The sequence below is a fragment of the Eptesicus fuscus genome, chromosome 23, assembly GCF_027574615.1.
Source record: "Eptesicus fuscus isolate TK198812 chromosome 23, DD_ASM_mEF_20220401, whole genome shotgun sequence".
NCBI lineage: Eukaryota > Metazoa > Chordata > Mammalia > Chiroptera > Vespertilionidae > Eptesicus > Eptesicus fuscus.
In genome coordinates, this window is record NC_072495.1 from 13,924,105 (window position 1) to 13,948,369 (window position 24,265).

The 24,265-nt window shown below is 50.8% G+C and overlaps 2 protein-coding genes and 1 long non-coding RNA gene across 5 annotated transcripts; 1 reads left to right on the forward strand and 2 right to left on the reverse strand.

Moving 5' to 3' along the window:
• Positions 1-862: 862 nt before the first annotated feature.
• ESAM (endothelial cell adhesion molecule) lies at positions 863-9,759 on the reverse strand. Its single transcript, XM_028146984.2, has 7 exons — positions 9,549-9,759; positions 6,069-6,256; positions 4,714-4,915; positions 4,352-4,507; positions 2,349-2,471; positions 1,947-2,073; positions 863-1,728 (listed from the first exon to the last, which is right to left on the reverse strand). Exons 1-7 carry the CDS (start codon positions 9,616-9,618, stop codon positions 1,488-1,490), a joined length of 1,107 nt encoding a protein of 368 aa, XP_028002785.2. The 5' UTR covers positions 9,619-9,759; the 3' UTR covers positions 863-1,487.
• Positions 9,760-9,878: 119 nt separating this feature from the next.
• Positions 9,879-14,861, forward strand: LOC129148106 (uncharacterized). 2 transcript variants are annotated; one of them, XR_008555278.1, is made up of 4 exons: positions 9,879-9,938; positions 11,323-11,433; positions 12,102-12,245; positions 14,777-14,861. It is a non-coding gene; the product is annotated as an uncharacterized LOC129148106 (long non-coding RNA). The 2 variants fall into 2 exon arrangements; XR_008555277.1 differs by lacking the exon at positions 9,879-9,938 and adding an exon at positions 10,808-10,898.
• Positions 14,373-23,265, reverse strand: MSANTD2 (Myb/SANT DNA binding domain containing 2). Of its 2 annotated transcripts, none has more exons than XM_054712650.1 (3): positions 21,109-23,265; positions 19,299-19,359; positions 14,373-15,587 (listed from the first exon to the last, which is right to left on the reverse strand). In XM_054712650.1, the coding sequence occupies exons 1-3, from the start codon at positions 21,182-21,184 to the stop codon at positions 14,735-14,737; spliced, it is 990 nt and encodes a 329-aa protein (XP_054568625.1). In that variant the 5' UTR covers positions 21,185-23,265; the 3' UTR covers positions 14,373-14,734. The 2 variants fall into 2 exon arrangements, with proteins under 2 accessions (XP_054568625.1, XP_054568626.1); XM_054712651.1 differs by lacking the exon at positions 21,109-23,265 and adding an exon at positions 20,509-21,072.
• Between the last annotated feature and the right edge of the window lie 1,000 nt (positions 23,266-24,265).

The following is a 24,265-nucleotide window of genomic DNA, read 5'->3' on the forward strand; positions in this document are numbered from 1 at the left end:
TGCAGCTCTGCAGGGAAACGCTGCCCTGGAGACAGAGGCAGGTGGTCTGACAGCCGGTGAGCGGGCAGCAGACACCACCGCGTTGGGGCTTCACCCCAGAGACCCTTTCCGATGCCTGGGGAGACTCGAGTTCCTTCCAAGCCCCTTCTCTTCTACGAAATCCCTTTTCGGGCACTTTTATCACTGGCTGAGGGGAGTCTCCATGGAAACAACAGCTGCCTCCCCCTTCCGTAGTGGCTCCTTTTTATGGGCAGGGAGGCTGAGACTTGGAGGGAGGTGTGTGTTCAAGGGTTTGGTGGTCTGGCATCGGGGAACCCCTTCTCTGCCCTTGAAGAGGAAGCAAGAGGTTAAATGCATACACCCCCTACCCCCCCACCCCCAAGCTCTGGGCACTCAGGCTCCTGCAGAAAGTGCACCCCTTTCATTCCCTTGCTACTCACAGCGGGTTAGGGTCTTCCCAGCCTCAAGCTCTTTGTGCCCCTCCCATGCCACCCGACAGCAAGTGACCTTTTAAAGACTCTGGAAGAGACCTAGCCGGTTTGGCTGAGTGGATAGAGCGCTGGCCTGGGCACCGAAAGGCCCCGGGTTAGATTCCGGACAAGGGCATGGTACTTTGGTGGCTAGATCCCTGGTCAGGGCTTGTGCACGGGAGGAGGCAACCAATCGATGCCTCTCTCACACACATCGATGTTTCGCTCTCGTTCCCCTCCTTTCCACTCTCTAAAAAAAAAAAATAAATGGAAAAATATCCTTGGGTGAGGAGTAACAAAAAATAAAGGCTTCAGACGAGCTCTCCCCAGCCAGTAAGGCGGAGGCTGTGTGGAGAAGCCGGCCTAAGCGCACGGCCTGGGTAGGGGTCCTCTTTGCATCATCCCCAACCTCTCCCGGGAATTCCAAGTTTGAAGAGGGGATTCGACTCTCACTTTCCATACAAACACAATATATCTTTATTGAAGTTTGTAAAATAAAAAATAAAAATAAAAAACACACACATTTCAAGTTAGTTTAACAAATATCTTCCCTGTCCCCTGCCCCCAACAAAACCCAACCAAGCCAGCAGGACAGGGTATATTAATGCAGGGAGCTGGAGTGGGGGTGAAGGGTGGTGTTAGATGGGGGTGGGATTGAGGTCCAGGGGGCCGGGAGGACTCATTGATTGGCAGTCTCCACCAGGGCTGGGGGTAGGCGGTAGCCAATCTCAGCAGCATTCCTCTGCTGTATTTAGGGTGGCCCCAGGAGGGGGTTTAGGCTCTTCCCAACCCCAAGTCCATTTCCTCTTCTTCTTCTTCTACCTCCTGGAAGTTTGAGTCTTAACTAAGACCCAGTTTTCCCATAGTAAAGAAAGGTGGGTGCAGAGGACTGGAGATCTAAAAGGGGGCCACCCCCCCCCCCGCCAGACTCAGGCCTTTATGCTGGGGTAACCCCCATAGTTATTACGATAGGAAGGAGAGAAACCAGATGGGCTCTGCCCGAAAATGGCTGGGCCGTCACACCAGAGACCCCGCCTGATTCTGGGCGGGCACCATCACGGGGACAGCGCCCTTGCGACTCAGAGCAGAGGGTGAGACCCAACCGAGGCTGCGCGTGGGGGTCGAGGCACCAAGCCTGGAAGGGCCGTGGGGTGGTCTGAGGGCTGGTGACGAGGTGACAGAGGAAAGGGTCCCATTCTTGGAGATTGTGTCTGAGCCCTTAGGCCAGGGCAGGGTCCGAGGAGCAGTGGCATCTTCCCTAGTCATCAAAGAAGTGATGAGGTCAGAAACTGGAAGTGAGGGAGTTCTCCATGCCTTGTCTTACTCTCCCCTCCCCCCACTTCAGCTCTCCTCGCCCTTAAAATCTACCCATAGGAGTGAAAGCTTCAGCCACGGCCCCACGCTTCCATCAGATGAGAGCTGTCTGAATTCCCAGCCTCCCGCAGGGAGCTAGGAGAGCCCTGAATAGGCACTTACTTGATATCATTGGCCACCTCATCTGGGGCCTTGCCCTGGCGTTGGTACAAGAGGACCAGTCCAGCTAGCAGCCCCAATCCAACCAGGGTGCCCACAACAGCTCCAGCAACCACTGCAGCCGCAGGCCCTGGAAAAACCTTGGTGTCAGAGGGCGACATCCAGCTGTCCCCCATCCCTCGCCAATGCAACTACCCCACTGCCACCATACACATTGGTCTTTCTCTCTGTCAAGCAGAAAATGGTCACTGACCAAATATTTGGACAAACATTTGATCAGAACAAATTTGTTGCCCTGTTACAATGAGAGGCCTCAGTAGACAAGTCTCTCCCCCCCGCCTTCTATTGCAACCCCACCCGACCACTGAGCAGTCTTCTCCTTAACCCCACTTACCCCTCACTGACCTGTGCTCACTTCCAGGGTCACGTTGCAGCTGGCGCTGCCCACCTTGTTGGAGGCCTTGCAGATGTAGACTCCGGACATAGAACTGGAAAGGTTTCTGAGGCTTAGAAAGCCAGATATGGCATCTGTGGGCACAATGTAGCCATTAGGCAGGGACCCTATTTCCCATTAAAAAAAAGAAAATCCTGCCCCTCCTCTGGAATGTCCTTTTTGGCCAGGGGGCGGGGGGGGGGGGGTGACTGGGAGGGGGGCCGGGAAGGTGTGACAGTAAGCACACTAGGTTCTGCTTTCAGATGCAGAACTGCTGGCTCAATATCCCTCTCCAGTCCCAAGGCTCAGTGTCCCCAACTGATTCTGAAAGGAGGCTAAAGAAACGATAAACAGCCGGCCCAATCCGTGTGCTCAGTGGCTGAGTGTGGAACTATGAACCAGGAGGTCAGGGCACATGCCTGGGTTGTGGGCTCGATCCCCAGCGTGGGGCGTGCAGGAGGCAGCCGATCAATGATTCTCTCTCATCGTTGATGTTTCTCTCTCTCTTTCTCCCTCTCCTTTCCTCTCTGAAATCAACAAAAATATATTTAAAATAATAATAATAAAGAAACGATACCCAGAAAAATCAATGTAGCCATTAGGCAGGGACCCTATTTCCCATTAAAAAAAAAAAAAGAAAATCCTACCCCTCCTCTGGAATTTAGGATTTTAGGATTTTAATTTCTAAATGGCAGAGGGGTGAGAGAAAAAACATTGGCTAGGAATGAGAAAACCTGGGTTCCAGAATAGGCCGTGTGACTTTAAGCAAATTACTTGCTATCTCTGGGTCCCAATTACTTCATCTCTAAAATGGGATAATATAACCTTCTGCAGAGTGTTGAAAAAATTATATGAAATAATCATTATAACGGTTAAAGTTTATTGGATGCTTATGTACACCAAAGACTGAGTTCTTTACATCCACTAATTTACAAAAGTTTCAAAACAAACCTATGAGGTAAGGGCTATGTAAAAAAAAATTATTATAAAATGGTCAAATGAAAAGCAGAAAGAGGGACAAATGAAAATCCTACCACTTAGATTCAACAGTTGCCAACATTTTGCTATACTTATTTAATTTCCTTTCTCTTTTTTTCAAGACATTTATTTTAAAATAACGACTTCAGCATAAATCTCCAAAAATTAACCACATAACCACAATACCATTGCCATACTCTAAAACAGGGGTCCTCAAACTTTTTAAACAGGGGGCCAGTTCACTGTCCCTCAGACCGTTGGAGGGCCGGACTATAGTTTTAAAAAAAACCTATGAACAAATTCCTATGCACACTGCACATATCTTATTTTGAAGTAAAAAAAACAAAACGGCAAAAACACCCGCATGTGGCCCGCGGGCCGTAGTTTGAGGACGCCTGCTCTAAAAGCATCTAATACTCCATACTAAAAATGTTCCATCAATTATACCTCATAAACATTGTTTCAAAGTTCCAATTTCCCCCAAATGACTTTTAGAGCTGGTGTCCCATTTTAAAAATGGGGAAATGGCCTGGCCGGTGTGGTGCAGTGGTTGAGCATCAACCTAGGAACCAAGAGGCCCCGGTTGGATTTCCGGAGTCAGGGCACATGCCAGGGTTGGGGGCTCGATCCCCAGCAGGGAGGGTGCAGGAGGCAGCCGATCAATAATTCTCTCTCATCATTGATGTTTTTCTCTCTCTCTTTCTCCCTTCCACCCTGAAATCAATTTTAAAAATATTTTTTAAAAAAAGAGGAAATGGAGGCAGCTAGGGACACAGCTAGTGAGCAGCAGAGCTCTAGAGCCTCTTTAGTAACATAGTTATACGTGAAAGCACCCAACACAAGCTTGCACCTGGTAGCCTCTTTCTCCACCACTGCCCGCTCCCTCCTCCTCCCCAGTACTTGTCAGCACTGCCTTCCCTTTTCACCCCAGTCCCTCTGGTACCTCATCATTCCCCAGCCCCAGCCCCAGACTCTATTGTCTCTAGAAGTCTCTCACCTAAAACTGGTGCAAAGAAAACCTCAACAGATGGGTGTAACCGCTCCCACTGGTACAGGGCAGCGGGCTTACTCCTTGGGGACTTGCAGCTCAAGGTCACATTGGTCCCCACACGGGGCGTACCCAGGAGATGGCAGGATGGAGGAGCTGGAGGAACTGGGGAAGGGGAGACAGGTTAAAAACTCACACCCAAGAGACCAACGGACACCCCCCTACACACACACCAACTTCTACACACAGACCCTTTAGTCACTCCGTTTAACCCTCCTCCAACCCTCGCACTCAGCCATTTGGGAGAGAGACCTGCCTGACCTCCCGTGGGGGTGGGGAGAGACAAGTACTGGGAAGTGTGTGCTTCTTACCCCACACGTCAAGTTTTAAAGTTTTGCTGCTGTGGCCCCTGCTTGTGCCTTGCTTGTCTTGCACGTTCACAGAGCAGCGGTAGGACCCGGAGTCTTTCTCCCGGAGGCCCTGCAGCCGCAGGGACACATTCCGGGAGGGCATGGGGTAGACCAGGGACGCTCCATCTTGGCTTGTTGTGGCCCCATTGATGTGCGCCAACACCTGGTGTGGGCATAACCCTGCCCATTATCGCATGCCTGCACTGTGCCCTCAGGCTCAGCCAATCGCCCTCCCCCAAACTGCCAAACCTCCGATGCCCCTCACCTGCACCCTCTAACCTGTGCCAGCTCCCCATTCACCCCTTCTCCCTGGCCACCCTCTCACCACCCCAGGTCCTCTTCACCAGAATGGTTCTTGATCCCCTGTCTATTGTCTCCATCTCCCACTTGGGGTGCTTGGAAAGGGGGTAAAATGGGTGAGAGATCATGTAAAACAGGGGTTATGTCTGAAAGGAACCAAATGCACACGTTCAGGCCCCGTGAAACCAGGATCGAGCCCTGCAACCTCAGTGTCTTTCAGACACGCCCCTGCTTCCGAAGGAGCCATGCAAGTGAGGGGCTCTGACCGGTAAGTGTCCTTGGCCTCTGGGTGCATCTGCCTCTGCCCTACCTGTGATGCCAGGGAGGCCAGGGAGGTAGCGGGAGCCTGCCCCTTGCCTCTCCAGGTGGGTAGAAGAGGCAGCAGCCTGTGACAGTGAAAACAGGTTGAGAGGCAACTTTTAAAAAGTTGTGTGAGGCCCGGCAGGGCGTGGCTCAGTGGTTGATCGTTGACCTATGAACCGGGAGGTCACGGTTGGATTCTGGTCAGGGCACGTGCCCACGTGGTGGGCTCTGATCCCCAGCGTGGAGCGTGCAGGAGGCAGCCCATCAGCGATTCTCTCTCCTCATTGATGTTCCTATCTCTCTCGCTCTCTCCCTCTCCCATCCCCTCTAAAATCAATAAAAATATGTATATATTTTTTAAAAAGTTGTGTGATACTCGCCCTAACTCTTCCCACCTCCACCCCCAATCCTCACTTCCCCACCCCCCATAGCAAAGTAAGATGCCTCTTCACCTTGCCGGGTTTGTGGCCAGATTTCTAGGGGAAGTTGGGGGAAAGAGAACCCTTTTGGGGCGCCTCCAAGATCGGAACAAAATTAAACGGGAGAGGAAGACCTTGCTTTCCCCTCCTCCCCCCGAAACTTCCTCCTCCCCGTCCCCTTTTCCCTAGCTCCCCCCCTCTCTCCTCCCCCAGGTCGCCATCAGCGCCCTCCGCCCCCCACTGGGCTAAGCGGGGGGGGGGGGCGGGGGGGGCGGGGAGGGCTTTCCGCCGCACCTGCTGCAGATCCTCCCCTTCCTGCTCCAAGAACCACATCAGGGTGAGCGTCTCCCAGGGCCGGGCCGAGGCCGCCTCCCCCTGGAAGGTGTACCACGCCGGGAGCACCACCTCGTCGCCCTCCACGGCGAGCACGCGGTCCAGGCCCGCGGGCACGTGCAGCTGGAACTGGGCGCAGGAGGCGGGCGCTGGGGAGGAGAGCGAGGAAGCGTGAGCTCAGACCTGCCCATCCCGGCGGTGGTGGGGGGTGGGGGTGGGGGCAGGAAGCCCCGCCAATGGGAAGGATCGATCACAAGAGTCCTGTCCGGGGAGGGGCTCGGGGACTCCCTGCTCCCGGGAGGCGGGACCCTGGGGCCTGCATTTCAGCATCAGCCGCGTCCCGAGCGCCGATGCTCTGAAAGCTCAGCCTCCGGAGCGCGGAGGAGGACACAATTGTGTGCCATTTATTTGTGTCCAGAGGCGCAGATTTCCAGCGAGGAGGGGCAGACGTCCCAGAGGAAGGGCAGGTTTCATAGTTTTGATGTCGATTCCACTTGCTCCAGCAGTTTCCCCGGGCGGGGTGGGGGGTGGGGGGGGGTGGAGGGAGCGACAGGGCAGGTCTGGATCGGAGCGTTCCTGCCCCGAGGGGTGCAGGGGCTGGGAGGCCACTGGGAACCGCGGCTCCGGATGAACAGCCTCGGGCAGAGATCGGAGCCGCCCAGCGACGGCTGCGCTCCCTCCCCGCTCCCTCCCGCCCTCTTAGCCCTGACAGGTGCGCTCCCTGGGAGAGAGGAGAGCTGGGACCCAGAAGGCTCCCACGGGCCCTTTTGGGGTTCAGGCGATCAGGGCGGGTCCTCTGAGGCCACAGGGCATGTCCGTAGAGCTGGGGCACGAATGAAGGTCCCCAACAATCAAGTACACGAAGTTGTGGCTGCGTGGGTCCGGGTCCAGGAGGTGGACTGGGGTGTGGGTTTCAGGGAGGGGACTAAGCGGATGGATGTTGCACCTAGAAACGCTGGCTGTTTGCCCTTTGGAGAGGTGACGGGCAGAGTCCTAAGCCATTGGGGGGAATACCCTCGGGCTCCCACCCCGCAGGCCTGAGGATCCTGGCGGCTGGAGGCCTGGCCACGCTGCACCACCACCTCTGCGTGGTGACCAGGCAGCCCAGGCACGGACAGAGGCCGCCGCCTGGCCGGGCTCTCCGCCCTCCAGGAGTCGGCTGAAGCCTCTCAGGCCAGGAGCACACCCGGCCAGGATGCGCACCACCCCCACCGCTTCCCGCTGCCGCCCCTAGGAGCCCCCCACACCTAGTCCTTAGCCTTCTCAGACGCCTCCTTCCCATTTCCTGGCGAGGTCCCGGCAGGCCCGGGCAGGAAACTTGTGCCCGGTGATAAGCTAGAAGACAATGAGGGAGGTGGGGGGCGGGGGGGAGCTAGGCCAGAGGTTCTACAGCTGGAAACAACCACTGCCTCAAGGAGCTCGAGGCCCCCAGGGGACACCCCCTCCTGGGGCGGGGCGGCCTCTCCCGGCATGTCTGCAGTGCTCCCAGAGGCCAGGCATGCTGTGCCCTCAGACCCCAAGTGTATTTCATTTTGCAAGAGGTTAGAGGGGGTTAGGATGATGGCAATGGGTACACTTCTGGGCAAATGCGCCCTTTCTTATCGGCCCATCGGAAACCACGAGCTGCAGAGGCCCAGGCTTTTGCCTTCCTCCCTGGGTGTCCGCTGGGGCAGAAGTCCCCGACTCTTGGTCCCTTCTCACTCTAGGGTCCACAGTGTCGTCCAAAGACAAGGGGGTGGTTGGGTTTGGGCAAAGGAGACCTGAACAGCCCAAGAAAGGGACCCTCTGGCCCACTCCCCAGAGCAAAAGCCGAGAAAGACGGAGACTGGGCCTGCTCTCCCGGGCTACTATTTTTAGTCTCCCTCTTTCTCTGAGAAACTCCCCCCTCGGGCTTCTCACGCCCCAGGGGCAGCAGCGCTGGGCCACTGAGGAGCGCAGGCAGCAAGGACCTTGCGCAAAGGGAGAGCCCAAGTGCGCAGAGCCGGTGCCGGCCCTGAGCCTGGGTCCCCAGCGCCATTTAACCCTTGCCTAGCCGGGGAACTCTGCAACCCCCCTGCCAACAGGTAGGGACTTTGAGCGTGGGCTGTCACTATGAAAACTGAAGGTCAGAGTTCACACACACACGACCAGGAAAACTGGGGAGATGCCCAGACAGCCAACTGGCATTTTCCCCACTTCCTTCGGAAACCCCCCAGCAAGGAGGAGGACAGGGCGGGGGGAAGTAGGGGGGCAGAGTGCAGAAGGTAAAGAGGTGCTGAGGTTGAAGTGGGAAGGGGGGGGGGCTGAGAAATGGAGGCACCCTGGAACAGGCCCACCAAGCTAAAGGGGCAGGGAGCTGCTCCTGAGCCCCACTTGGCCTTCCTGCCCCAACATCCTGGCAGCACAGACCAGGCGAAAGGGAACACACGGGAAGGTGTGGTGGGCCCAGCTCAGGCCCCATCACGGCTGAATTTCACTCTATGCCCTTCCCAGCCTTGCTTGCCCTGGACTTCCCACCCGGGAGAAAGGAGTTCAAGATGGCCTCGCCTAACCCACGCTTCACCCCCCTGGGGTCCTTGGGGAGGGATGGCAAGAAGGTCTGGGAGGTGGAGTGGAAAGGGCTTAGTTCCTGCCGGGTCCTTCTCTCCCCAGTTGGGCCACCTTGAGCTCCTGGGCAACCCTGGAAGCTTCTAACGCCCCTCAAAGCACTTGCTCCGGGGAGGCGGCCTCCCTCTCTGGCTCTTTGAGGCCCCCTCTCTATTTCCTATGTCCCCTGGACCCTGGGAGCCAAGGACGGTGGTGGACCTCTGGGGGTGGGGGTGGGGGGGTCACCATTCTGCTCCTCTAGGCACCCAGGCCCCTCCCCCATTTCCTGTATCCCAAATGACCTCACGGTTGTGCTTTGGGGGCACCTCCCTTGATTCCTAGGGCAGGAAGCAGGAGGAGGGGGCAGAGGGAGGCCTGGGCTGAGGGACTGAAGTGAAGCGGGGTGTCAAGCCCAGTACCAGGGAATTTCCCGGGGGGCCTGTGTTGGGGAGGGGGCAGGAGCGGAGCTGGAGTTAAGTCCTTAAGCTCTTTAGCCAGTATCTCATCTAGCAGCTCAGCTCATCCGGCTCTGCTGGGGGGGGGGGGGGGGTAGGGAGAGGGGGTGAGGAATGGTTCCGCTAACTCACCCCAGAGGTCTACCCTGGTGATGCCCTGACCCTCTCCCCCACCACACACACACCTGGGACGGGAAGCGGGAGCTGTCCCCAACCCGCAGGGATGGGGCCAGTAGCAGCCATGGTGATGCCCCTGGGTGGGGAGAGGCCGGAGTGTGGATGTGGAGAGGGTAAGAGTCCGAGGCGGGAGTCTGGTCCCACCCGGTTCCTCACCGGGCCCCACACCAGCTCCCTCTGGGTCGGGAGCCTCCCCATCTCCCACCCAAGTCCCCTCCTGGTTCTGGTTCTGGGTTTAACTCACCGAAGGTGCTCAGCCCCAGGAACAAAACCTGCAGCAGGCTGCTCGCAGGGAGCCCAGGCGGCGACACCATGGCCTTCCCTGGGCCCGACGGGTCAGGGCCGCTGGCTCTGGGACGCAGGGACCGCCAGGTACCGAGGCCACGGGACAGCCCGGGGACCGACAGGTGCTGAGGCCACGGGACAGCCGGAGCCGGGACGCTGACACCGAGGGCAGCGCTGGCCAGAGTGTGCGCGCGCGGCCGGTGGCCGGGTGGGGACCGGCAGGGACAGGGGGCGGGGCATTGGAAGGGGCGGAGAGGTCGCTGTCCTCCCGGGCGGGGCACGCGGGTGACCCTCCCGGAGCTCGGGGACCTGGTGGCTTTGACCCGGTCAGCGCGCAGGGCGGGGTGCGGTAAGCCGGCGCCCTCCCCGCGGCCTGGGGCCGGGAAGACCAGGGTCCCGGCGGCCACAGCGCAGCCACCATCTCTCCTCTCCGCGGGGCGGGTGGCAGGAGGATGGGAGGGAGGGAGGGAGGTTTGGGGGACCCCTCGGTGTCCAGGGACCACTCACACCCCCACACCGTAAACCGCAGGGCACTGGTCCCCCGACTAACAGGCTCCGAGCCTAACCCAAGCGGCCTGCCTGGTGGAGGAGGAAGAGGGGAACGGTTTTCCCGGGGCCATGGGGGCTCCGCAGTGTGGGGGGGCCGGCGGGGAAGGCGCCCAACCCGGAATGACCGCTTTCCCAGGGCGGGGGTGGGGGGGTGGGGAGGCACGGGGTGCTGGGCCGGAGCCGCGAGGAGGAGCGGGTCAGCGGGCGGGTTATGGCCACCTGAGCCGAGAAGCCCGAGGCCCCTCGGCAGGAAGTCAGGCCCGCAAGGGACTCGCCTGCGTGGGGACGCGGGGACCCTGTCCTCCTTGGGGCGGCGAGGGGAGGGCTCGCAGGTCGCGGGGTCTAGTGCCTGGTCCCACGAGCTGGGCGGGGAAAAGACCGGCGGGAGGACGCCCTGGGAGTAGCGTGGGAAACGGAAGACTCACCTTTGCAAACATCCTCCGCTGGACCGCATGCTGCCTGGGGAGGAGGGGGCTCCCTGGGGAGGAGGGGGCTGCGGGGAGGCCGCACGGAGCCCCTGTGGCTTTATTCCCCGGGACTAGATCTCTTTCCTGCGAGTTTAATTTAACCGCCCCTCCCTCCCCGCGCGCGCCCCCTAGCGGCCGCGGCCCCTCCAGGAAGCGCACGCACCTGTTCCAGCTTCTCGCGTCCCAACACCCAAAACAAAGATGCTTCAAACATCCCGCCACAGCTCAACCTCCGCGCAGAGGCCACCGAGGACGCAAAGCAGAACCACGAACTCCTGGCGCTGCCTGCGCGGGTGGCTGTTGGCAGGGGGAGAAGGGCAGCCGGGCCTCCTGGACTCCATGGGATCCCCGAGTTCTGCTCTTACATTGAGTCTGTGCCCGCTGCCTGCGCTGCGCACAGACCCTCCCGGCTGCTGCGTCCTAGCGCGACTTGCCTGGCGGCTCTTTAAATACCGGCGGGGCAGTGGCTCTGAGAAATGCCTGTGCAAACACAGCACTGCCAGGGTCAGCTCTGCAGCCTAACACTGGGCAACTCAGTGGCAGCCAAGGCAACAGAAATAGATTAACTGCCCATCTCATACCCTTATGCAGCGACCTACACACTTGAAATTGTCACATAGATTGTGTGTGTGTGTGTGTGGGTGGGGGGGGGAGTGTTGGCTTGCTCTTTCTATTCTATTGCAAACCCTCTTGTAAACACCTCTCCTTTGTTTCCAGATGAGGGTTGTCTCCCAAAATTAGGAACTTCAGAAACGCAGTACCAAGTCTCTTGGTTGTATGTCCCAGGAATACCCAAGCATCCAATTGCATAGGCTGCGCGCATCCAAGGTATAGTCTCAACGCTCATTCTCGGCAGCTCATTGTTTCTTTGTAATTCGGGTCCCAAATAAAGTGCGGCGTTGAAAGTAAAGCTGCAGCCCAAGACTTGGGGGCAGTGACCGTTTCCATGTGACACAGCACCGGGCCTTCAGGACTCCTCCACTGCCCTCGCCCCAATCAACGAATGTCCACACTGCCTCCTGTCCCAATCCCTTCTGCTTCTGAGCCTGAGGCCGTCAAAGTGGTAGAAGTTAGCACAGCAGCTCCATGACTTTAAGTTTTTGCCATGATGCATTTTAGGGTGAACATTGCTCTCTTGTGTAAAATGAGAACATTGGCACAGATGACCTGGGAGTGACCTGGGAGCTGCCTGGGAACCATGTTGTGTGCAGGGGCCAAGTTCACAGTTCCATGTAAGAGACTTGCAGGGGACTAGCGTTTCTCCAGTCATACCTCATCCTACATCTCTAAGTATTTTCTAATGCAGATCCTTAGGTTTGAATATAGTGCCTCCACCACCCCCGAATCAGTTACAAAGCTTCATTAAGGTCTAAATAGTCCACTTTTTGTTTTTAGCAGCACACATGTCATTTTCTGACACCTGGATGCCCTCTTTTCTAGAATGTCCTGGCCAACGAGACTGGATATTCAGTATCAACATGCTACTTTCTTTCCAGGTCTCCATTTCTCGATGCTCGGCTTTGTCCTCTTGCCGCCATCCCTCACCCATCCCGAGCCCAATGGTGGAATCATGGACTGGACCAGTCTTGCCATCTTCCCCTCGCTGCTCACAGCGGTCTGGCAGTGCCATTCTCTGTAAGGTGAGGTAGATCTGAACCATCTCAAGCAAGGCTCACAAAATGCTCCGCTGGAGCTAAGTACTTAACAGCGATGGAAAGTGAAGCATAACTAGTTTTGGGGTGGATCAGCGGCAAAGTTTTAGGGATGTAGTGCTGGTAATAATGCTTCCCCCCTGCAGCTCTTAGCACTGAATACTGTAGGGTTATTGCCACAAGATGGTCCATGGAGCTTCATTCTGGCCAATTTAATTTAACTGCCCCTCCCCCGCCCCCTGTGCTCCCTGGTGGCCTTGGCCCCCTCAAGGAAGGACTATAGGACTGTAGGACTACAACAAGCCCACCGTTTGAGTTTAACACGCTTGGACTACAATTTCAAGTTGCAGAGAAGAGCAAACGCATGAGAATTTCCCAAGGCCTGTCCCTGCAGACTGTGCCCAGGGAAAGGGGGTGCTACACTCAAACAGCCCATAATATTTATACTCTCTCTGAACTAGCACCTGTTTTTAGCAGCTCACATCAGAAAACAGCCGATTCCACAAACCTAGACCCAAATGACGTTGATTATAAGCTCTCTAGCCACTAGAAAAATAAGTGCCAACCAACCAAGAGATATCAGAATGAGAAAAATCACTGGTGTGGGAAATAATATTTCTTATCAATATGTAATTTTATCTTCAATTGTATAGAAAAACAGGGAGAATTATAGCTCTTACCTGGATTTGCAGCCCACTTAGAGCAGAGCACCCGAGAGCTGTTAGGGAATCATTACAGATAGCCAATCTAACAAGTCCCCACCGTGACACCAAAGTGACCTCTGACTACCCTACCAGTAAGCTGGCTCTTCGTCACGAGTCCTGACCTCTAAGTGGAGTGCTAGTTGACCCACAGAAATCTCGGAAAGACCGAAATGTGCTAGTCATCTTTCTAATGGACCGATACCTCCCCATTTCCTACCCTACGGATCACTTAAAAACTTTTTTGGATGTTTCTGTCGGCTCTTCTCTCTTTAAAAAAAAAAAAATTATTGATTTCAGAGACAGGAAGGGAGAGGGAGATATAGAAACATCAATGATGAGAGAAATCATTGATGGGCTGCCTCCTGCACGCCCCCTATTGGGGATTTAGCCTGCAACCCAGGCGTGTGCCCTGATCAGGAATTGAACCATGACCTTCAGGTTCATGGGCTGAAGCTCAACCACTGAGCCACGCCAGCTGGGCTCTTTCTTTTTTTTTTTAATCAATTTTTTTTTAAACTACAAATTTAACTTTTTTTTTTTTTTTTTTTATTGATTTTTTTTACAGAGAGGAAGAGAGAGGGATAGAGAGTCAGAAACATCGATGAGAGAGAGACATTGATCAGCTGCCTCCTGCACAACCCCCACCGGGGATGTGCCCGCAACCAAGGTACATGCCCTTGACCAGAATCGAACCTGGGACCTTTCAGTCCACAGGCCGACGCTCTATCCACTGAGCCAAACCGGCCTCGGCTCTTTCTTTTTTTTAATAGGCAACATGATGACGCCAATCCTCCACTTTACTCCTTGGGAGAGCTGCCCCTGGTTACTGCGTAGAAAGATGAGGAATGAAAGTCTCTTATACTTTAATGTACTCGAGGTCAGAAGGAATACCGTAGTCATTTAAAAATAAATAAATACAAAATGCAATGTCCAATGGCCTTGGGTACACTCTGACAAGAAATAATGACATTGGGGTGCAGAGAGTGCAAGAAAGTGAAGATCTGCTGTTTGCGCGGTTCATTCTCAGCAGGAAGTCAGAGCACAGCAGCCACTGCCCGCGTGGCCACCCTCTGCTACAGAAAGCTCAACTACTACGCCAAGAGGCCAGGAATTACTTTAATTTTTTTTTAAAAAAAGTTTAAACGGCAACACAACCGTCAAGTTGGTACATCACAGAAACGAAGGTCTTTGCAGGCAACACTGATTGGGAATAGCAAAACACTTGGCTGGTGAAAAAATGAAACTCTAAATTATATACAATAGTAGCTAAAGGTGATATTGAAAAACAGTCTTATTGACTGTGACTCGAGATTTAACTTGCCATTATCTATTGCTTATTTATTCAGGGTTGTAAATAATACTTATATAGAGACATAGAGATGTGTAAAAATGAAACATTGTGGAAAAAATACAAATTTTCCATTTTATATGAAACTCAAAGTATAAGTTTTGTCCAATATGGAATGTACCTATGTTTGTTTATATTAGGGCTCTAATACCCATTTAAAAATGTTTTGTTTTTAAAAAACAGTCGACCCACCATGCAAGTTCGCTGTAAATCTCATTTGCTCAAAGTGAGCGTTTTTAGGTGAGGTCTGTGTTGTTTGCTCAGAGTCTAGTGTGATCCTTTAAGGGTTGTACTGGCCCAGTGGTGGAAAGAGTTTCCATGGAGAGTCTGATGGCAGCATCTGGATGAGGGACAGTCTGTCTGGGTCAGGTCGCGGGGAGTGAGAAGAGGGAGGTAAGAGCCCAAATCCTTATGAAGGATGACATTCAGTTGTTAAATTTTAAGCGGTACCCGATGGCTTTTTCCAGGCACTCGACTAAAGAGCCAGCGGAAAGGAAATCCCTCTCTACTTCCACAAACTTGATGTAGATGGATTTGGGGGAGACTCCGGGATCCACAATGCAGTTCTGAGACAAAAACCCATTAATACCAACCCAGTCCTTGCTGAAGGTTTTGGTATTGGCTTGGAAGTGTAAAAACAAGCACTGCTGCAGAGTCCTGACCTCAGCGATCCCGAGGTAGCAATAGGTGATCCGCGTGGGTTCTATTTCTACCTGCAACGAGGCTGGTGCGGAAAGGGTTTCCAGGTCAACCCTGCCCTCCTTTCCTGGGTCCAGGGAACTCGGCTCCATGTGGGGGGAGGAGGGCCTCTTCAGACATTCTTCGTAGCCGATGGCATACAGGCCTGGGCTCTTGGGAATGCCTCCTGGCAATAAATACTGAACGACGTTGCCACCAGTTGGTTTGGAGTGGGCAATGGGGATCCAGTCAATTTCCATGTGCAGCTCCAGGCACCGGGCCTCACTAATGGTGATCTCCAGGAATTTGTAGTAAACGTTCTTCCAGTTCATTTTCTGCACGCGGGTCATGATGATCCGCCCCTCGGGCTTCTCGGAGTTGAAGTACTCCCGGAGTCGTTTGCCAAGGGGCACCTGGGAGCTGATCTCAGCATAATGGTAGCGGATATCCTCTTTCCAACGGGTGTTGTAACCGATCCCGAAGATGGCCAGTTTATTAGAAAGATGAAGCCTTGAAAAGTCCGTCCAGCTCTGAAACAGTTCCCATTTCAACTGCACTGATTCCAAAATCTGGACGATATTCTGCATGATGTCTCTCTTCCTAGAAAGAGAAATAAAAATCAAATCCCTCAGGGGTCTAGATGAGCACTGTCCAGCACTTCCTGCAATGAGGGAAAGAGTCCCTATCTGTGCCGTCCACTATGCTAGCATCCGCACTCAGAACGTGGCCAGTGTGAGCGAGGTACTTTTCATTATAATTTGAAATTACGGCTCAATAAACACATGTGATTAGTAGCTTCCACATGGGTCAGGGCAGGTTGAGATAACCATAGTATAAAATCTGAGAACACTCTCCCCTAGGAAGTTTCTAGGAATGAGTGATAAGCTGCCTTCCATTACTTAGATAGGCTGGCTGTATTAACCTTAGCAACCATTGATATGTAAGACCCTAGGGCTTCAGAACCCAAGGATCATGAATTGTTTTTAAGTGGCTATTATAATGTGCATGATGGCCTTCAGACCTAACCAAGAGCAAGTGAAGAAAGCTGTCTTCAGAAAGGTATCCACCTTGAGAACATTATGCTAAGTGAAGTAAGTCAGTCAGAAAAAGCTAAGAACCGTTTGATTTCACTCATATGTGGGATATAAGACTGAAACTCGTGAACACAAACAGCCGTGTGTTGGTTGCCAGAAGGAAGAGGGTGGGAGTCCTAATATAAGGTGAGAGGAGAAGATTTGGCTTTGCATGGTGGGCACACGGTGCAATATACAGATTTTGTAACATAGAAACCCACACCTGAAACCTATATGCTCATGTTGAACAGTGTCATCCCAATAAGTCAACCAAAGAGGAAGGTATACAGTATCATTTAAAATAATGAACATCTTAATTTCAAAGTTGGAAATTCTGAAAGTGCAATAATTTTGGCCGATACATGCTTGCAAAAAGAAAATGACATTTTCTTCTATTTGTAGAAGAAATTCATTACCTCTTCCAAACTGAAAAGAACTGTTAGTTCAACACAGATTTAAGATCTGAGAATTCAGATGTAGAAGGTCCATATTAGGCTTAGCTTTTAAGAGATAAAAATTTAAGATAATGAGCCCTGGTTGGGTGGCTCAGTTGGTTGTAGTGTCGTCCTGTACACCAAAAGGTGATGGGTTCCATTCACAGTTAGGGCACATACCTACGTTTAGAGTTCGATTCCCAGTTGGGGCATGTACGGGAAGCAACCGATTGATGTCTCTCTCTCTCTCTCTCCTCTTTCTCTCTTTCTCTCTCTCTCTTCCTCCTTCTTTAAAATCAATAAAAGAACATGTCCTTGAGTGAGGATTTAAAAAAATTCAAGATAATGAACTGAGACTGTTCTAGAAAATATTTTATAAAGGGAAAAAACATAAAGAAATTTTGATTTGGATAATTAACAGAGTTATGACAGAAAAGGCAGGGAATTCTTTCTGCATATGCTGCTGAACTCATATAACTGTAACTGATATCCCATGATTCATATATATGTGGGGATATGCAATTACAAGTTTGCTTCTCAGGTATGGCAAATCTTTGATACTGGAAGATTGAAGTTTGTTAAATATTAACTTAGCAACCAACTATTACCCTTTACAACAATTATAGACTTAAGCTACAAAAATACTCAACTAACCACTCATGTACCATCAAACGTGTGCAAGAAAGAGGGTGTACGTGCCAGTTTATTAGCTTCTTGAGAGGAGACAGACCCTGGAAACTTCCTGTTAAATTCTCAAATCTTCCAGGGGAAAAGCTTTAGTTAACACTGAGGGATCTCCCATGCAGTCATTCTCAGTCTGACCTCTTACTCTCCTTGACTTTCTTTGCGAGATGACAAAGATGTGACATATTTTGCTATCAGCTGCTTCTTGAGGCCAAACACTGCCCTGGATTTTCCTCCACCCTCCAGGGTGCCTTGAGAGCTTCTCAAGCATCAGAGTGGCCATCGAGATGAAATCACTGTGTTCCTGGGAACTTGTCCCTCTTCTCCCTTTAACCACTTTGTGAGGACACAAAGGCACTTGGCCACTTTTCCAATATTTATAATGTGCTACTTGTGAGGTTAAGATATAGGACCATGTTTCTCCATGGGTCAATGCTTTAAAAAACACACACCCCAAAAACTTACTTCAGAGACACCATCCTTCTTTGTCCTCTTTTGAAATATTCTTTAAAATATATCTTTACTGATTTCAGAAAGGAAGGGAGAGGAAGAGAAAGACAGAAACATCAATGATCAGAGAGAATCAATGATTGGCTGCCTTCTGCACACCCCACATTGGGGATCAAGCCCACAACCCAGGCAGGTGCCCTGCCCAGGAATAGAACCATGACCTTCTGGTTCATGGGTTGATACTCAACCACTGAGCCACACCGGCTGGGCCTCTTTTGAGATATTTTACTGATCTCAAGAAGGACTAGGCTAAGGAGTTTGGATGGAAGGCAAAGACTCTTGTCTGCTCGCTGATGTATCCCAATGCCTGACCTACAGAAGGTACTTGATACATATGTTGAACAAATGAGCAGAATAGGTGACTCTTCCTCATGGATGAAGGATGGTATTTTACTACAGGTTGTGTCAGCTACTTCAGGCTGATGCCACCTGCAACACACAGGGAAAGAAATCCAACGCCCAAACGAATGAACGATTTTACTCGGCACTATCACAGGCCTAAGTCATCAGCAAGGAATAGCGCTGAGGAAACTTGCACTGGAAAATAAACTGCCTGTTGGGAACCTCTCAAAGCCCTCAGCCCGTGAGGAGGAGCCTGGAGAAGAGGCAGCACAGGCTAATGTTTCTGCAGAGTCTGCTCAGCTTCCTGCCCTGCTGATCAGCCTGCAGCTCCCTGGGCTAAAGACTCAGACCCACTCTTCGGAGCTATGGGGCACAATGAGAACGAGACCCAGTTGTTGAGACGGTCCTTGAGAACTGTCACATTTCCTGATTTTTAAACCTCAATCATAGGAAAAGTTCGGATGGTTTGGGGTTGGTGACCCCAATACTGTGAAGTTAAGTTCACCCCCAGTTACACCAACCTTCCTCTGCAGGTCCCGAGTGGTTAGAGGGAGAGATGGGACTTCGTAGTGAAAGACACGATGGCCTCTTTGGAGAACAGGGTTCTGAAAGTCTGGACTGGTAGCCTCATTTTGTAAAATACTCATCCAAGTTACCCTTCCTTTGGGGTATTTTGATGTCATAATTTTATTTTATTTTAAATATATTTTTATTGATTTCAGAGAGAGAGGGAGAGATAGAAACGTCAATGATGAGAGAGAATCATTGATGAACTGCCTCCTGCTCGCCCCGCTACTGGGGATCGAGTCTGCAACCTGGGCATGTGCCCTGCCTGGGAATCGAGCTGTGATCTCCTGGTTCATAGGTCGACATTCAACCACTGCGCCACGCCAGCCGGGCAAGAGCGTGCTTTTTGATTCCCAAAATGTAACTTAAGAAATTTACGTGTCCTCTAGCCCTCCTATCATCTTGCCTAACATCAGATAAACTCGGGGTCCTGCGACTCATCTTTCCATCTTAGTAAAACATCCAGGTGTCCAGATCCACACACAGGCAAACACCACAAACAGGCTTCTTTTCATGTAACGTATTTATTTCTTCTTGTTGTATGTAAAACGCTCACCATTTTAGATTAACCACTGGAAAGCTTAAGCGAAGGGAGTGAGGAAGAATGACTAGACGTGCTTCCTCAGTGAGATGGCGGAGGAGGCACCTTCCCATTAAACCGAGATGAATACACTTTGTAGAGAAGGAAAGCGTCTACTTACTGTGCTTCTTCAGAAGACTCTTGTTTAATTTTTAATGTTCTCTTTGTGACAGGTATTTCATCTGAAAGGCAAAGTTTTCGAAACAAGTTATATTCTCCTAAGCGGTGGCATACATTTATGCAGATAAGTAGCTATATGTTTACTGTTCATCCACACATCCCAATGCGAGGACTTGATTCTAGTCTCAAACGGCTGCCCGATGCCAGATTTATAAATATAACTCTTTTATAATGAGATGCATACATTTATATGCAAGATCAGAAACCAGCTCTACAAGTATAAAATTCTTCAAGGTCACCAGCAGATTTCTAGCTGGGAGCTTAAAGCTTAATTTCTCCGCAAACATGATTTTTAAAGGAACAAGAATGAAAATAATTCTGCGAGATTTAGATTTTCTATGTAGGTTTTACAGAGGAATTATTTCCCCAATATCAGGATCCACATATTCCGCATGTTATTTTTTTTCCTAAAGATTTGGGTGACTTAAATCTCTCTGGCAAAACCAGAGTTATGGGATGTCAAAGTAATTCAGACCTCGTTACTGTTTTGAAGTGAATCGATAGTAATCGCTTAGCATCTGCCCTGTTTATTCTTCCAATCTTTCTTTTTAAAGAATAACTGATTGATTTTTAGAGAGAGAGGAAGGAAGAGGGAGAAAGAGAGAAACATTGATAGGAGAGCACAACATCAATGGGCTGCCTCCTGCACACCCCCCACCAGGAATCGAGGCCATACTGGGCATGTGCCCTGACTGGCAATCCAACCAGCAACCTCGTGGTGCATGGGACGACGCTCAACCGAGCCACACAGGCCAGGGCTTATTCTTCCAATCTTAACGTCTCTCTCTTAAATTGTGTTAATCCTACAGTTATAAGCCTCTTTCTTGTCTCCCTCTCTCTTCCAATATTTGAGATTAAACAAACAAACAAACAAACAAAACAGCATTCATAAGAAACACTAGCATTTAATACTGTTTATTTTGAATTAGCATCAGGAATGACGATCGAGTAATGCTGATTATCTTGAGCTGGAGAAGTACACCGACAGTGCCAATCCTACTATACTCTCTCACTGGGGAGTAACAGCATTTACTTGTGAGTACTCATCACACAACTCGCTATTAAGCTATAATGGTTGCAGCAGAAACGTGATTAGGACTTCCACATCACGAAAATCAAAACTGGAGCATTTACTACAAAAAGCAACTTACATATACCCTCTTAATTAGGCCACACAAGCTCAGCTTTGATGGCCAGGAGTTTCATTTCCATTCTGAACGTTAAGACGGTGGTAAATCATTTCAGCTGTTGTTGGAATCCTTTGTGAAATTTGAAGGAATATGACTGCTGATAAAGCTCAAATATGAGCCCTTTTTGAGATAAATCGAGGCTTCCCTTCATATTTTGTTCAGACCGAAGTCTGGGAGGGGGCCATTTCCAAATCACAAACAGAAAAGGGAAAAAGGTAGTTCCTTTATAGCAGCTGAGCCAAGAGCCAGTTCCCGTGGAGGCACCGCAGAACGAAGAGGCGCAGGATATTCCAAACGGCATAGGATTCTGTCACCCAGCTTCCTGGGCAGCTCAGAATGAGGAATTCTTCTGTGGATTTAGGATGTTTGCTGGTACCCAAATCACCAACACCAAGCACTTGCTGGCAGTTTAAGGCTAAATCAAGGCCGCCCACAGTGCCCCAGATGAACGGGCTCCATGCCTCGTGCTGCCGGTAGGGACAGTACCAGTCCCGGTGCGCATATAGAGGTATATACCCACACACAGACACAGACGAGTAGCAGATACGTCGGCTTTCTTACCCAATTCCTGATCTGTTGGGTAGCCATGGAGATCCTGACTGTGGTTTCCCCAGTCCTCCTGTGAATACTCCTCCATAGTGCTGCCATCTGACTCCAGCTCCTGGTACAAGCCACTACTGTTAATAAGTACAGGCTGGCAGGGCTGAGCATCCCATCCTCCCTGACCAAACACCTGTTCCAACTGTTCAAATGTGTAACTGCTCTTTCTTTTCCCAACACCATGTTCTTTCACCCGACTGTAACACCTGCGAAGGGTCTAAGACACAAAGTCTTTTGTTATTCCTTTAAAGCTGTCCTTCCTCTTCCAGGCACGGACCACAGATATTAATTACTATTAGACAGACACAGACAGACAAACAGAGACACATTGTTACAGGAATGCTAGATTTCAAATTCATTATTATATTAGAAAAAAAAATACTAATTTAGCATTTACTCAAACATGTTATCATTCAAACAATTACTTTGCAATTAATTATCCATTAAACAAAAATCATTACAACATTATTGCATGTACCCCATACACATATTTTTATACCCCCTCCCCCACTTAAAAAGAATAAGAAAAAGAAAAAAAAAAAAAAGAAAACAAGAAATACCAGCCAGCCAATAGGATGCACACCTGCCACAGAAGAGATAGAGCTGCTTTGGGGCCAGAATTGGGAAAAAGTGAGGGAGGGAGGACAGAAAGGAGAGTTCCCTGAAGCAAAGAATATTACCTTCCTTACTCTTAAGAAGGAATACAGGGTACAAACAATTCCCTAAATGAATCGACTAGGGAACCATATTACTCAGATAGTCCACATTCCTCACTAACTCACTCTGTCTTTGGGGAAGTTGCTAAAATTTAAGAGAGGTCAAATCAATAATGCTACCGATTCCCAGTCTCAAACATCCACTATCAAGAAACAATATACCTACATCTAAAAATCAGCCAGTAAGACTAGTCTATTCCATCAACTCAAACTGCCAGCCAAACAAACCAACAAATGAAGCCGCTAATTTCCTTTTTGGGGGGAAAGTGAGGTAGAGGGGTGTTATTTCATTTATCTTTCTGCCTTTTAACGCACAGCATATAAATACCATTCTGCAAGTCCACATATAAAACCTGGATGACTTTATTATCTTATACAACCCTTCCATTTTCTTCAGGGTCTTCTAAGGCATAGTTCGTATTATTAGCTCAGTTTCCTTGGTTGAACGATATTGCAAAAGCTAAATCAAAGACTTGGTCCCAGCTTCCAAATTTGGTTTAGTTGTTCTCAGTCTCTATCCCATCTCTGCCTCCATGTTCCTTCTACTGGACTGGGTTTCACTCTGGGAGTTTCCTTGAGACAAGACCCTTTTCCTCTGGTGGCTCCCAAATACTTTCTAACACGCCTGCGCAAAAGCAGTTCACCTCAGACTTCCGTACGTGCACTTGCCAGGCCATAAATGTCTCCTTAATGTGAGATGACGTCCCATAAGCCAACACATCACCTGTTCTCACCAAACTAAAACAACTCAGAAACCTTGACAGAACCTCCATGAAAGTTCAGTGTCTCTAAATCGCAGCTGACAAGCCACAAGACACTCTGTAAGATACTTTGCAGATCTCCTCTTGACGCCAGAAACCCAGATGGGCAGAAGGAATAATAAGAGCATGACACTTAGGACGATATTCCTCAGACACAGACAGAGTGGTGGTCAGCATCACCCTGTCCCCAAACCAGCCAGCCTGCCCCCTGCACGAGCACCTTCCTCCCTCTCCCTCTCTCAAGATCTCTTCTGGTGCCTCCCCTGATGCCTCACAGAACGGAGCTTTCTCTTCATAAGGGATGGTCACAAGGACGCAGCTCAAACTCTCTAAGAGCACAAGCGAGCTGGGGGAGTGTCACGGGCAGCCCTTCGGGGGAAGGAGACAGATGCCGCCCAGCGCTCCGTGGACTCTCTGCTCTCTCCCCCGTGCTCTCTGCCCTCCTGGCAGACACTGGAACTGGAATCGCAAACATCTCCTGCCAATTTATTTTTATCTCACAATGTCTAGCTGCTGCCTCCAAGAACACCCCAACCACGCTTTCGGACTCCTCGAGGACCGTACATGGAGAGTCCCGGCCGTGTCCCTCTCACCCTGCAGGGCCATAAATGGACGTGGGATCCGTGCCACCACCGCCTGGCCGCCTGAGAAAAGCAGCCGGCACAAGAAAGGGGCCAGTTGGCTGTCGCTGAGGGTTAGTTTCCAAGTCGGGAAACACAACTGATGCTCCTTTGAAGAAAGGAGCACGCTTATCGGGCTGTGACCTGCGCATAAACAAAGCCACCGATGGCCGACCCTCTAGTGGGAAACCACAGGGAAGGTTCCCTTTCTTTGAAACCTCCGAAGTGAGCTTACATTCACTATGTGACGGTGAATAAGAAAAGCGGCCACATCGAATGGTCTTAGATGGGGAAGCTCAGTCAGATGATGATGCATTTTACGGTCTATGTCTCGCTTTGTGGTGTACTTGTGAAATACACTTTAATAGTTGATATGCTGGTATGTAAAACGACTGGTAGGGTCTGAAGGAAAAATGCTTGGTGATCCTCAATCATTAGGATAAAATTTGATGTACTGAAATGTTAAAAGGATTTCCAAATTGAGTTTAACTCTCAAACCATAAATACATATGAGGCATCTTCTAGGTTCAGCAAAGATGACAGATCTAAGGAGAAGCTGTTGAAATAGGGCATAGAAAAAAAAAAAGTAAGAGCTCAAACTTCAGCTTGACGGCTACTGTAAGAAGCCAGAGGGATTTAGAAATGAATCAAAAGGGACACACGGAGGTGTCCTCACCAATCCTTATCTCCCATAAATCAGACAGGTTACACCTTCCACACTCTCAGCCGTTAACCAAAGCATGCACTTAAACCACTGTGTCTGGAGTCCCGCACAGACCAGCTGAAACACCTGCTCTAAGTCGAAAGTGAAGACAGTGCTCCAGAATCTAGAAAAAACAGCCTCGCCTCCCGTTTCTGACAGCTGCACCAGACACAGCGAGGACCTCGCCTCAGCTTTTCCTGGAGAGCCAGTTCCTGTTTCCTGCTCAGAACAATCCATCGCCTCGCTTCCCTTCCTTCTTCCTTTACCTCACTCCTCTGAGAAATTTATAGTGATTTAAGTTCTTTTTTTTTTTTTTAA

What these genes read in the sequence shown, in the direction of transcription:
- ESAM (XM_028146984.2), bottom strand. Translation starts at nt 9,618, where the DNA reads ATGGTGTCGCCGCCTGGGCTCCCTGCGAGCAGCCTGCTGCAGGTTTTG. An exon ending in TTTCTTTGCACCAGTTTTAG is followed by an intron (nt 2,472 to 4,351) that starts GTGAGAGACTTC and finishes TTGTGCCCACAG; the next exon opens with ATGCCATATCTGGCTTTCTA. An exon ending in GAGGTGGCCAATGATATCAA is followed by an intron (nt 1,729 to 1,946) that starts GTAAGTGCCTAT and finishes TTTGATGACTAG; the next exon opens with GGAAGATGCCACTGCTCCTC.
- MSANTD2 (XM_054712650.1), bottom strand. Translation starts at nt 21,184, where the DNA reads ATGGAGGAGTATTCACAGGAGGACTGGGGAAACCACAGTCAGGATCTC. An exon ending in CCCAACAGATCAGGAATTGG is followed by an intron (nt 19,360 to 21,108) that starts GTAAGAAAGCCG and finishes TTTGCCTTTCAG; the next exon opens with ATGAAATACCTGTCACAAAG. An exon ending in GAGTCTTCTGAAGAAGCACA is followed by an intron (nt 15,588 to 19,298) that starts GTAAGTAGACGC and finishes TTCTCTTTCTAG; the next exon opens with GAAGAGAGACATCATGCAGA.